Source organism: Cavia porcellus, unplaced genomic scaffold, assembly GCF_034190915.1.
Source record: "Cavia porcellus strain 051 isolate PalLab524CR breed Dunkin Hartley unplaced genomic scaffold, mCavPor4.1 scaffold_7, whole genome shotgun sequence".
Taxonomy (NCBI): Eukaryota; Metazoa; Chordata; class Mammalia; order Rodentia; family Caviidae; genus Cavia; species Cavia porcellus.
The window spans coordinates 64,417,005-64,431,596 of NW_026947490.1; the positions used below are offsets into that span (position 1 = coordinate 64,417,005).

Here is a 14,592-nt window from a genome sequence, read left to right on the forward strand (position 1 = left end):
ATGCGCAGGCCCACAGGGTTTTAGCCAGCAAGGACTCATTCAAGGTAGCTGCTGGGGTCTTTCTTTCATGTTCTCATCATTCTTTCCCTAGTTTTCTGGCACAATACACATCTGTGGACTCATTTTTACTTTACTTTAGTCCTTAAATTATTTATATTCTAGGTCACCCAAATAAAAATAGCTAAATTATGAAAGCATAAATCCATCAGATGAATGGATAAAAGAAAATGTGGTATATGTACATAACGGAATACTACTCGGGCATAAAGGATAAATTTGAGTTATTTATAGGAAGACAGATGGACCCAGAATATTTCCACATGTTAGTTTAAGTTACATGCTATGCTCTCACGTAAAAGAAATGACAACGCTATGCCATTTAAATATACTTGAATATGTATATGCAAATTTTTCATTTAGCTCCCATCAATCTTAGAACCTCGGAGTTTGTATTTGGCTCGAGTCCATCTTTCAGGGTGCAACAAAACAGGCAACACAGCAAATGTGCACTTTGTCTCCTTTGTAATCAAAGGGAACAATGAGAGGGCACACTGCATCTGCCTGCTAAAGAGCGACTGGAGTTATTTTTTGGAATCCATGGCAGGCCCTAACAAGAAGACCCAGCAGCGGTGAGGACACGGGACTTCCGGAGGTGAACACGGAAAGCTCGAGCCATGTCCTGCGTGATGCTGGGAGGCTGTCTCCACCCGGGCCGCTGAGCGCTTACCGTGAGCGTGGCTGTGTTCTCGTCATCAGACCACTGTGTGGGCAAGAGGACAGAAACACAAGGTTAACGTGAACACCGTCTCAGGATTACACAGGCAGCACACCCGGCAGCTAAAAACGACTCATAGGAATAAGCATCTTTTCTTGAACACAAAGTATACATAAATATGTGCATCAAAGTAGTACTTCAGAGGACTTCTTCCTTTAGTGGATGTAAGATCTGGGGACTTAGCTCAGTGGCATAAGTACCTGCCTTGCAAGCAGGCAGTCATGAGTTCTATCCCTGGTACTGGTAAAAAGAAAAAAGACAAAAAAAAAGAAAAAGATCTAACCAGCAAACCCATTTCAGAGGTCATTTCAATTAGCACCATCTACTGAACAGGTGATTTTATTTCCTACCAACCTGTATTTCTTCTGCTTCATCGTCACTGTCTGGCTGAGAGCGTGTTGGAGGATCTTGCCTAAAATCATAAAGCAAAATTGAGTAAGACAAAGACTCTGGTGCTGGGTAGTCATAATTTCAAGTGTATTAAGTTTTTCTGTCAAAAAGCAATATAAGGAAAAGTTCACTTTCTGAGACAGAAGCTGGTAAAAATTAGTGTGGAATCAGTAAGAGCGCACTGCCAGTAAGAGACAGCAAGACAGACTCTTGCCTTTTCAGAAATCATCAAAATCTACGTAAAGAAAAAGTCGTACTCCATCTCTGGAAATACTGTAAGAATCATCTGTGGCTCTGACCCCAAAGTATGAGAAAGCCCTGCCAATGACAGGGAAGATCTGACAGAAGGGAGAAAGGCACGCAAGGACACACATGAGGAGCTGGCTAAGCACTGACGAGCACCTCTGGGAGCTGCCCTTTGTACCGGGAATCACTAAGGATCTGGACTGGACCATGGAGCTGGAAGGGAGGGGGAATACTGAGGCACAGTGTCTCTGACGAAGCCAGTAGCAAAGCAGAGGGTTAAAAAGGACCATTCAACAGCCGATCTTCGTGGTCCATTCGGGGAACCAAGGCTGAAAGAACTCAGAATCCTCACAACGCTGCCTGGCCACTTCTCAGGGTGCACCTACAAACAGTAATCTCAGGAAGAACTCAATCCGTGGGGGAGAAAATAATAACATAAGCAGCATAGGAGCTTTCAAAGACCCCAAAGGATAAATGGAAGCCTCTGGTGAAACATGTACCTTTCCCTCTAAGTGTCCTCCTTAAACTCTACTGAAATGACAAGAAAAATTCCAAAGACAAAGATGACAAAAAAGGACACAACTACAGAAAAATGTGCTTAGAAAAGTTCTGAAAGGAGAAGACCAGTGGGAAGAGTTACTCAGGAGCAACAGGATGGAACTTAGGGATATCGTGGAAGGTGAGACGGAAGCTCAGGGCCACAGACAAGGCGACGATGACAGGCCAGGGTACTGAACCTTCTGTACCCTGTGTACCCTAGCAGCGAGTCCTCTGCAGCACTTCTGGTAAGCAAGTGAGCAGTTTTTTTCTCTGAAAAGACTGAACAAAAGAGGGTAAGGTTTCAGCGACACAACAGCCCAGAAGAACATGGGGGTGATATGCTAGACTCTGACGCAGAGTTACATAAAGTCCTGGTGAACAGTGGGACCCCTCATCCTCTTCCTCTTCCTCCCACCCTGCTCACACAGTGCAGGTAAGGAAAGAGTTGTTCTCCGTATGAAGTGAATAATCCCAGAGGACAGAGCTACAGAGACTGTGCATCCAGAAATCTCTCAGCAATGATGCCCATGTTTGTGCAAATGTGTCCCCTGCTCTTACATACAAAGGCCTGAAAAATTACAAAACCGAAGAAAAGCTCTAAGAAAAAACTCTTTTTCAAAAAGAAAAGAGGTATGTAGCTGGAAAAAAAAAAAACACAAAAAAGGAACCAACTATAAAATATTTTTTAAAATTACTAGCATCCTCGAAGAAAGAACAGAGTAAACATGGAATTTATAGAAACTGAAAATTCAATAGCTAAAATGAAAAAAAAATACTAATTAGATGGAAAAATAAAAAAGACAAAAGAGAAAATAAAACTCAGAAAATTAACTGAACAACAGGGGCTCCAGGAAACAGGAGCAAGAAAGTTATCATAAAGTATGATAATGTCTGAACTGCAAAATATGTCTTTAAGAATGAGGCTACTAAGTACACAGCATAAGGCATGGAAGGAAAAGAAAAACACCTTACACACACACTGATCTTTCTGATCTGAGTACATGGGCCCTCCGCAGGCCGACTCTGCCACTCCGCCATCAGTAAGTGGCGATTAAATTCTCATGCATTTGGTTTAGCCTGGCTTCAGCACTCTACCCTGCTACCTTTAGAAGGTGTTACGGCTTGTACCTAGATGTCCCCCCAAAGCCTCACGTCATTGGTGAGGCTTTTGCAGAGGTGGCTGATCTACAGCATGAAATGCTGGGATTGCTTCATCGTGCAGAGTTAGGCTCTAAGATTAAGGGCACTAAGATTAAGGGTGTGAGTGCTATAAACTGAAGTCTCCATGAACTGTAATCCAAATAAACTTTCCCTCCCTTAATTTTGAATGTCAGGTATTTTGTCTCAGCAATGAGAAAACTAAGACAAAAGGTAAAAGTATCAGTATAGCCCTTCTCTAAGGCAGAAATGAAAGGAATTGTGCAATTTCACAACTAGCTATTAATAAGAGGGAGAAGTGCTCAATTTTGAAAATATTAACTGAATACTGACAAGGAATATAGAACAAAGAACAACATGTCACTTTAGTTAAGAGAAAAAAATGAATTAAATGACTGAGATCTAAATGACTGAGAGCAGGGCTAAGGATTTAGCTCAGCGGCATAAGCGCCTGCCTTCCAAGCACACAGTTGTGAGTTCGATCCCCGGTACCGACAAAAAAATAAACAAATATATAAATAAAAAATAAAAATATAAATGAGTGAGAAAACAAGCCTAAGTTAATTTATGTATTTTATATGGTAAATGTTGAGACTTCCTCATCATAGCACTTTATGATAAAGTTTAAATAAATCCTTTTTCTTTTTTTTTTTTAATTGGTACCGGGGATTGAACTCACGACCACCTGCTTGCAAAGCAGGTACTTATGCCGCTGAGCTAAATCCCCAGCCCCAATAAATCCTTTTTCTGATATACTTTACCTTCCTGAAACCACCAGAGTTCCGTCATCTAGTAAATAATCCTTTACATTCTGAGGAAGTGGAAGAATGACACTGAAAAAGAAAAACACAGACTTCAAAACAGTCATCCTTGTAAAAAACCAAACACAAAAACAAATCAATAAACTATAAAAAAATTAAAAACCAAACACAGTAGAGACTGTTAACTTTTTAATAATTTGTCCCAGTTATTTTAATATGAAATACAAAATATTACCTTCGTACATTTGGCAGCAGAAAAGCAGTAGTTAGCATAACATGAGCACATAGTCCAGTTCACATAATCACTACAAGAGTCTCTATGGTAAGGAAATAAACAAGAAATGATAAACATAATGAAAGAAATGCTAAACACAGCCAAAGAAGACATAGTTTAAAAAACAGAGGAGCACTGGAGAATGGCAGAAACTCTGAAAGAACAATATAAGAAAGGATTAGAATTCATGAAACAGATTCAAAAAGAGATATCTAAGAAATCAAAGATTCCATCAAATGCTGGCAAAATCGGCTGAATGAATGTGAAGTTAAGATTTTCAGACCTCGATCGTAGCTAATGAACAGGAAAGGAAAGATTTTTAAAAATAACAAAGAATAGGGCCGGGGATTTAGCTCAGTGGCATAAGGACCTGCCTTGCAAGCACGTGGTCATGAGTTCCATCACTGGTACCAAAACCAAACCAAAACAAAAAATCCAACCCAAAGGATCAGGAAATAACATTTCATTTTGCAATATGATGCAAAGAAAAACAATGTAAGGTTGATAGGTATAAACAAAAAAAGGTGACAACACACATCCAGATGAGTGAGGCATATAGCACTCCCAAGTAGCTATAACCAAAATAAATCTACACTCAGACATATAATAATGAACATCCCAGAAATTCAATGTAAGAACAGAGCATTAAAAGATGTTAGAGAAAAGAAACAAATTACCTATAAAGGAAAACCCATTAGAATCACAGCAAACTTCTTTTTTTTTTTTTAATTTTATTTAAAAGAAAAAAGAGAAAGAACAAAACAAAACAAAGCGGTGTAAGGGTACAAGTAATACAGAACTACAAAAAAAAAAAAAAAAAAAACAGTAAGAAATCACCAGTTAATAGATTACATATTATCATCTTAGAGATAGTCACAGCAGACTTCTTAATATAATCAATCAAGTCAAGAGCATGAAGTATTTTAAATCATAAAAGACTTCCAACCCAGATTAATCCACCCTGCAAAGTATCCTTCAAAACTGACACAGAAATAAGATACTTTCACAACAAAGAACAACTGAAAATTACAGTACTCTGAAAAAAAAATCAAAGAGGATTTCAGAAAATGAAAAGACACTGCTTGTTCATAGATAGGAAGAATAAACATTGTGAAAATGGCCATTCTCCCAAAATTCAGATTTAATGCAATTCCAATCAAAGTATGATTAGCATATCTCACAGATCTAGAGAAATCATTCCTAAAATTCATCTGGAACTAGAAGAGACCTAGGATAACAAATAATAATTCTGGGCAATAAAGGCAACACAGGAGGCATCACAAATCCCTGACTTGAAATTTTACTACAAAGTACTGGAATAAAAACAGACCTGAAGATCAATGGAACAGATTAGAAGATACAGCCACAACTACAAAGACATTCAGCCACATTTTCTTTGAAAAAGGGGCCAAATACGTTCAGTGGAAGAGACAGGCTCTTTAATAAATGGTGCTGAAAATATTGGCCTTCCATATGCTGAAAGCTAAAACTAAGACCCATGCACTAAAATCAAAATGGTTCAAAGATTTAAAGATTAAAACAGAAACACTAGATCTGCTGAAAGACAAAGTAGGCAGAAATCTTGAAGACATTGCGTAGGCAGAGAATTCATGAACAAAAATCAAACTGCAGGGGCAATGTTTCCCAGAATCAACAACTGGGATCTCATTTTATTTAAAAGTTTTCGCACTTCAAAAGAAATCACCAACAGAGTGAAATAAAACCCACAGATTGGGAAAAGAATTTTTTCCAACTGTACCTCAGACAAAGGACTTTTATCTAGAACACATAAAGAATTGAAAAAATCAAATTTCAGATCAAATTTAAAGACCCAATCCAAAAATAGGCATCTGAGATGAATATACAGTTCTCAGATTAAGAAATACAAATAACAAATAAATATATGAAAAAATATTCAGTATCATTGGTCATTAGAGATACACTTGCATCTTAATTCAGAAAAAATGACCAAAAGAAATCAACCAATAACAAATGCTGGATTTGGGCTGTGGGGATAAAGGAACCCTTCTTCACTGATGGTGGGAGTGCAGACTGGTGCAACCACTGTGGAAATCAGTATGGAGAGTCCTCAAAAAGCTAGAATTAGGGGTCCCATTTGACCCAGCTATCCCACTATTGGACATTTTCCCAGAAGAATTGAAAACAACGTACCACAGCAATATATATGTATCCATATTTATGGAAGCACAATTTGTAACAGCCAAATCTTGGAAACAACCCAGATGCCCATTAACTGAGGAATGGATAAAAAAGATGTGGTATTTTTATAGAATGGAGCACTATTCAGTTATAAAAAAGGATCACATTAAGGCTTTTTATAGGTAAATGGATGTGACTTGAGACCTCATAAGTGAAATAAATCAGATTCACATGCGTAAATATGATCTCTCTAGTGTAAGAAACTGAAAGAGTAAACAAGATCCAAAATCCTCAGTAAATATTGTGAAAGGGTAAGAAACTGCTCAAAAAGGAAAAATAACTTGGAGAGAGAAAATGAGAAAAGAAGGGAAAAGAAAAAAGAATAGGGGCTGGGGACTTAGCTCAGCGGCATAAGTGCCTGCCTTGCAAGCAGGCAGTCGTGAGTTCGATCCCCGGTACTGATAAAAATGAAAAAGACCAAAAAAGAAAAAGAAAAGAAAGAAGAATAAATAAACTTATATGTATATAAGATAGTTAAGATGATTGTACTACTAATTCTATTAGTTCTTGGAACAGAACAGTTAATATTCATATGATTAGATCAATTTTGTACATCTGTATCTGGTAATCTGAGTAACTCTTTTAAAAATAACTATGCCAAATAACCACCATTGTTAAATTCCTGTCATCTTGTTTAAAAAGATGTTTTAAAACTATACTGCTATTGTTTGGGGGTTTTTGTTGTTATTTGTTTCTTGACTTTCTTGTTTTATTTTGTTTTGGTTTTTTGCTCTTTAAAATAAAAAAAAAGAAAACTAATATAAGTGAATGTTTCCAGGCGCACTGGAAATGCAGGTTAAACCAAAAGATGAATGGTGTCTGGCCACTTTCTAATTAAGATAGAGAAAAAAATTTTTAGATAGAGATCTACTCTATCTACTCATTAAATGCAAGTTGTGGAAATTACTCTTTGACTGACGATGAGCATGTAAGACAAAGGATTCATAAATCTGCATGAGTTTTGCTAACAACTGATCCCCAGAACTACAAAACTGCTTAATGGGACAGATTTTCACAGAATATGTTTCAGGTAACAATAAAGGATGGCAAAGCCACACTTGAAGCAATCGTCAAGGGATCTGTGTTTTACCATTATGATAAGAAATCACCAGAAATTCTTGCCAGGTGCCTACAGGAAACGTTATTACTGTATTTCACTGCGGCGATGTGTACTTTCTTAAAAGAAAGTAACACCGCATCTCACTTTCAGAGCCAACACCTATCACTGACTTAGGTTCATTTATTTATTAAAGACTTTTTAAGCATCTTACAAAGGAATTCGTACACTGGAAAGTCTATGCTTGGGCCACTCTTTTTTGCAAAATTAATATTTGACTTATTAAAATTACTATTTTACATTTAAATACCAAATCCTTCCTTAGGCTTTTAAGCTCTACTAACAGATCTTACTATTTTGTTTGCATCTACTAGGTTTAATCAATTTCAGGTGAGCCTTTGCAACTTAAAATCTCTTTAAAAATTTAAGTTCTTTTTTTAAAAAAAAAACTACTTAATTTTCCTCCCCCCATTTTTCTTTTAGTACTGGGGATTATCCTGGGTCCTTCTCATGAAGCTACATCCTTAGCCCCTGCCCCTCTTTCTTAAAATTGTGACACAGGGTTTAAGTCACTAACTTAGCAAGCCAGGCTCAAATTTGCACTCTGACTGCCTCAGCCTCCCAAATGCTGGGATTGTAAGGTATGCACCACTGCTCCACTTTCTTCTTTTAATCTATTTTGATTAAAGATTAACTGTTAGGGCCAGGTATGTGGCTCAGAGTTAGAGCTCTTCCTTTGCATGCACAAGACCCTGGGTTCAATCCCCAGCACCACACATACACGCACACGTGCACGTACCCACTCAAAATAAAAATAAAAATTAACTGTTAGCCAGGCACAGTGGTCCACAGTCAGATGACTCCAAGGCAGAAAGGCACACAGCAGAAGCACACTGGACGAAAGCTGCTCCCTTCACAGGGGCACGAAACAGCTTACAAAGGCAGCAGCCAGAGCAGGAGCCAGGTTGCACCCAGAGGGACCAACATACAGTGGCTTTCCAAAAGGAAGAAACAGAGGTGTAGAAACCCATGGACCAAATCAAGACCGAAACCCAAGGGGCAAAACTAAATCCTGGTGCTCCATGGGCAGCACCTGCGACAAGCTGTGGCCACAAGATGTGCATTCTAAATGGCCTGGGCAGGCCTGCGCCGATGGGCACCACACCCTCCTAACTAACCTCTTGGCGGGCTGTGCTCACTGCCCATGGCTTTCCTCAGATGTTCCACCTCCCTGGCTTCTCTCCCTTTCTGCACTCTCCACTGTACTTTTAGTTTTACTCTCATACTCTCAGAACACAGTGCCCTCTGCAAGGCACAGTGGCTGTCCTCCCAGACTTCTGAAATCTAGAGGAAAGCCTCCACAACAAAACAGCTCTTGTATTCTGCCCATCTGTAAAAGCAGCATCCTCGTGAATGACACCAAGATCTGTCAGCTCCAGCAGAAGCCAGACCCTTTTGCATTTTGGTTGCCAGGGCCTTTGAACATGGGGATAGCTGACCACTGTAAATGTGAAAACAAGAAGCCAATTTCCAATATGATCATTCTTGAGTTGTGTGCCCTGGGGCTCTCTTCTCAAAACAAAACAAAACCTCTCCTTTTTGCAATGTGAGCCTGAGAAGGGCAGCAGTGCTGACCCCTTCCCCTGATCTCCGCAAGCCATCTTTTCTACTGCTGCATCCAAAGTACTTGACTTCCTTTGAACTGAGCTCTTCTCTGCTTCTACCTTATACACTTTTTCCTCCCAGCAAAAATGAAAAAAACTTCCAATTGGTTATTGTTTGTGATTTTCCATATAAACCTGGCTGAAAGCCTCACAGTACCCATGCCATAGCTTCAACATTGTGCTGCCTTGACATTTTCTCTGTCAGGCTATTACTTCTCTTGCTGAGGCACAAGACTCAACACTCACAATTCAAAGGAGAAAGGGTTATCTTGGCTCATAGTCTATAGAACGTTCAGTTCACAGTCAGCTGGCTCCAAAGCAGGGTGGCAGGGCAGAGAATTGCTCAAAAGGTGTCAGGCAGGAAGCATGAGAGGCGAGAGAGAGATATATTCTTCCAGATTATGTGCCCAGTGACTCACCTCCTCCAACCAGGCTTCACCTCCCAGTATCATATTCAGCTGTAAACTCATCAGTAGATTAATCTATAATCCACTGATGAGTATCACACTCCCACAACCAATCACCTTCCAAAAAGCACCACCTATGAGCACATGAGGCTTTGGGAGGGACATCTAGATATAAACCGTAACACAGTCTAGTCTACCACCTTTCATCTCAGTCTCCTGCAAAGGACATAAGCAAAATGTAGATAAATGTTCTATAATAGAATAATACACAGGCTCTGGAGTCCAAATGCCAACGAAGTTCCCGACTGAAACTTCCTGTGTCTGGCTTTTACTATCTGCCTTTAAATCAGCTTTTCTGTTCAGAATCTCCCATCCAGCTTGACTTAAAGCATCCTCAGGCTGTTTCTCCTACTGGTATGTTCAGATCTTTCCAAACTCTTCCTGTGAACCAGCTCCAAAGGGTTCTGAACAGCATAGTCAAGGAGCATCACAGCAATGATCCCACTTCTGACACCACAATCTGTCTCACTTTTCTCATTGCTGGCATATAATATCTGACATCAACAATGTAAAGAAGGAAACGTGTATTTTGGCTTGCATTTGAGTCCATGGTCATCCAATTCCAAAGAAGAAATAAAGGGTGGAAGGGCATGACAGAGGGAAGTTGCATACCTCATGGCAGACAGGGAACAGCACAAAGGGAAAGAGCCAGGGAGGGAAATAAACCCCAGTGACCCACCCCTTCCTACAAACACCCCAATAGCACATTTAGTTATAAATTTAACACTGGACTAATCCACCAGTAAGTATAGCATCCCCATGATCCAATCACCTCCCTGATGCCCTTCCTATGAGTGCACGAGGCTTTGGGAAAACATCTAAATATAAACTACATTGGTATCTTTGTTCACTAATTCTTTCCATGATTCTGGTCACAAACCAAATTGGATGAGAACCAAACCAAACTCAGTGGTTAGGTTCAGTGTATAGCCACTGGCACTGGCTTTAATCTCATGGGTGCACCTTCCTTACATGAGTATGTATACATTAAATGAGCCAGTTTTACCCGCTCACTACTTTGGCTTTCACAAAAGACTCTTAAAGCTTATGATGAAGGCCATTAACAAGAAACATGTATGGTTTCAATTCAAAGGCTGTTTACTATTTTCTTTCATGTCACTCAGCACATACTGCTGTAAGAGAAGCCTGATGGGGGGCAAGAGGCTGGGTCTACTGTAACTGTATGCCACTTGTTGACTAACTTGTTTTCTGTTTATTCAGCCTCCGTATTTCCACCTCAACAGATCAACAAAGTCAAATCTTTCCCACACAGTTGGAGTGCACTTTCTTCCTTATCTGCTTCCAGCTTAGAGTGGGTTACCCTGGAAAGAAGAGGGGTTCGAATGAGTTTGCTGTGTTATCAGAGGCCAATGGGGTCTGGTCGGAAGCAAAAGCTAACATAGCCTGCTCTAGAAGTACAGGCTGAGGGAGCAAATCTCAAAGAGAAAGAAGAGTGAGCACAAAGGGAAAAGTGCTCAACTACAAGGAGGAATCCTGGAGGAGTAGGAACTCGTAGGCTCACAGTTAGGCAGTCATGGTGCGATGGATGGTCTGTGGACCCTGGGTACTGGTGAGAGAATTTCAGGAAGAGGGCGTTGCATTTTATGGGGATTTAGCCTGGGTGAGCTACAGCTGCCATATGTACCATGCACTGAAAACAAGACTTCCCTCTTGAAGGACAGCCAGGTGTTGTTTGAAGACTGACATAATGTTTTTGTTCAACAGTGTCCAGTGCCCTTGGTGTTGTTAGAAACATCCAAGTAAGATCAATTAACAAATCTCTAAAGATTAACTAATGCTAGTGGTCAAGGGGATCAGAACAAAGTATGTATGTCTGTACTTGAAAGGGACTTGTGCTGTTGTGCTGATTTTGAAGAAGTAATGATAACTTTAAGACATGACAAACCAAGAGATCACCTAGTGATGTACACAGTTTTTGTGTGTAGCTTTCTAGGAGGAAAGTCAGTGCTCTATTACAGAGTTATCACTCAACTGCAGTGTGGCTTTTAAAGAAACAATGGTAAAATAACCACGATCCCCATGAAGATCTTCCCAAGAGAACTTGTTTTCCTTTCCAGGGTCCTGAGATTGAGAAATGCTGTCAGGATTTATAGACATCTAGGGTGATTTTCCTCACAAGGAGAGCACAGAGAGCCCATTTTTATACCAATGCTGTGCCTGAGTCCCCATATCAATGGCTTCAGAGTCCACATCTCTCGTTTTTGAGTCACTAACTTCCAAGTCAGAATTGAATTTGGACTCTCTATCCAAGTCTCATCATTTCCTAGTTTGATTGAAAGCACTCCTTCGCTGTCTGAATTCAATCTAAATTCTTTGGACGCTTCTTAATTGGGTAACCCTCAACTCATAAGTATTAGCTAACACGGAGTTAGATTCCCCACGGGTCTTGAGAGTCACCCAGTTCTACAGTCATACTTCTTAAGTCACCCTCAGGCCATTATCCTGCACCTGTTATGCAAAAAAGGACACCAAGATGATTCCATTAAGATCTCAAAGCCTGTTACTAGGTCAGGTATCTGTATCTGTAATAACAGCACTTGGGAGCCTGAGGCAGAAAGACTGCCGTGAGTTCAAGGTCAGTGTGAATTGCATAGTGAAACTTAAAACAGCCCCAAAAAACAAAAACAAAAACTAACCTCAAAGCCTATCAGAGGGAAAAGATTTTTTAAACATCTTAGTACAATAAGCCAAGTGACATCCGTAGTGAGGGCTACTAAACACAGAAAAAGAAAATATGCCTGAAAAACTGAGACCATAAATATGACACTGCCAAGCAAGCTTTCCACAGAGCTCATAAGGTGTCAGAGAAAGCTACTATGCAGGGAAAAACTCAGTGGGGCCTTTCGGACAGAGATGAAAGATTTAAATGGCAAATATCATGTCAAGTAGTTATCACTGTGTCTATATACAGTGACACTTCTAATGGAATTTCAGAGGCAGAAGAGGCTTTTAAAAGATTATTGAATATAATGTTTGTACTTTAAGGAAAATAAAAAGATTCAGAAAGGGAAAGTGGTTGGACCAAAGTTAAGTCAACTCTCCTTAAGTTGAATCAAAGTCTTAGAACTCAACAAAAAATGAACTTGCATAATCAGTTCTGAATCATAATAATAAGGACTGTAAAGGGGTATGTTATGTTAGAGCCCAGTGATATCACCCAGAATTAGACAGACTGAAGGAATGCTCTAAAAACAGAACAAAAAGAACAACTTGAGGCAATTAGTTATGAATGGTTTACTAATAGCAGAAAATCTCACCCATTGGTTTATCTTTCATTCTTAATTTCCTTTTAAGTGAATTTCAACAAAGCCTTAACTATAACCAAATGTAACAAACAATATGTTAGGTATTTACTGTGTGCCAGAAAAAGTACCAAAAGTTAACAATATCTTATCTCATTTAATGCCTATGACAATTCCATTACTTTTTCAATTTTCCAAATGAAGTTTGGGATGATTTAATTTGCTGAAGATGCTGTTGGAACCAGAATTCAAAGGCAGGCAGCTGGCTTTGACTTCAGAGTCCAATTCTTAATCATTATATGTTTATACTGCTTAAGACCAAAAAAAAGTATATCAAGCGCTACATAAGTTAGCTGCACAGAAATCAGTTTTAAGAATATTCAGTGCAAGTATTTGACAGATTCATAAACATTCCATCACACCACACAAAAGGAGTAATGCCACCATCGTGTTAGACCTTAAGCCTACTTTTAGTTACTCAAGTTAATCAAGCACTGGACTATAAGGAAGATGGCTTGTGACAGGAAATAATACACAGTATGCTACTTCTGCTGCTCTTGAGGTTCTTTTGTTTTGATGTGACTTTATCTTCAAATGCAAGATTTATCTTCTTTTGTGCTATTCTAAAGTCTTTATATTGTGGGTAATTAGACAAAAATTCTGTTTGAATACCAAATGGAAAAAAACTGTCATTTGAATAATTTGTGTGCTCTTTTAATCCCTCAGGATTTCAAAAGAGGAAAGAATGAAAAGGAAGGGATTCTTATGTCCAAATAAGTGACAATTCAGGCCTAAAGGAAGAGAGAGAATATGCAGAAAATTCTGCTATGGTACCCAGGCCTTTGACATATTCGCGTTAGTGAGTGAAAGCCTACTTGTGACATATTTCAGATGCTTTCATTACTTCTGGATGGCTGTGAATAGTCTTCTGGCTGCCTTGCCTATATTATCCAGAATGATGAAATAAAACAATTCCATCTTCTGCCTGTCCTGCAAATTGGGTATAAATTTGTGTTCTAGACCACAGAAGTAGAGAAGTAATACCGTCTTACTCCTTTTTCCAAATCATCCACAACATGTATGAAATGCTTTGGGTATATTGTCCACGATCACACTGCTGCTTCATAACAGCCTTGGAGGGAGGATCTGCACCGCTGTCCTTTCGTGGAGGAAAGCAGCAGTCCTCAGGCAGCTAGTCAGTGGCAGAGACTAGCATGTCCAGATTTCTTGATCGCTTTGCACCACTGGGCATTCCAAACCTAAACCTCAACTAGATTATAATCCACTACCCCACATCGTCTTCCACAGTCACGGAATTATGATCTACCTCCCACTTCCTGTAGCACACTCACTGCCTTGCAATAGGACCCCCGGCAAACACTGGTCCACTCCATTAACCTGCGCTAAAAACACTAAGAGCACTAAGAAGTCGGCTTGTCGACCTCGTAGCTCCCATCTACTAGGCCTGCAGGTTTGTTTTTGTCTTTTTTTTTTTTTTTTTTTAGATGAGACTCCGACATCGCACTTCCCTCTCGTCAGTAGCCCCTGCTAACCCCTCCTCTTTTACCTCTTGATGGTTAGGCTTCGGAAAAGCGGGTACCAAGCGGAGAACTGACAGTGCAGCACATGCTCCTTCTTCATCCTCCAGCAGCCGCTGCCTCTTACCTGTCCCTCTCGGGCCAGCGCTCTCCCGGAACCCTGCGCCTCACTTCCGGAAGTGCCCGCCGAGCTCTTTTGGTTTAAGGACTCTTCCGTTCTGTAAAACTAGGAGACCGCA

General features: G+C 39.8%; 1 protein-coding gene across 2 annotated transcripts in view; it reads right to left on the reverse strand.

Moving 5' to 3' along the window:
- Positions 1-14,562, reverse strand: part of Cdc123 (cell division cycle 123) — a 50,750-nt gene extending 36,188 nt beyond the window's left edge. Inside the window, exons 1-4 of one of the 2 annotated variants that reach the window (XM_003468635.5) lie at positions 14,383-14,562; positions 3,871-3,942; positions 1,130-1,187; positions 728-760 (exon numbers count right to left, since the gene is read on the reverse strand). In XM_003468635.5, the coding sequence (XP_003468683.1) occupies positions 728-760; positions 1,130-1,187; positions 3,871-3,942; positions 14,383-14,456 (237 nt within the window). In that variant the 5' untranslated portion in view covers positions 14,457-14,562. The remainder of the gene's footprint in view (positions 1-727; positions 761-1,129; positions 1,188-3,870; positions 3,943-14,382) is intronic. The other variant, XM_005003233.4, reaches the window with a different exon arrangement.
- Between the last annotated feature and the right edge of the window lie 30 nt (positions 14,563-14,592).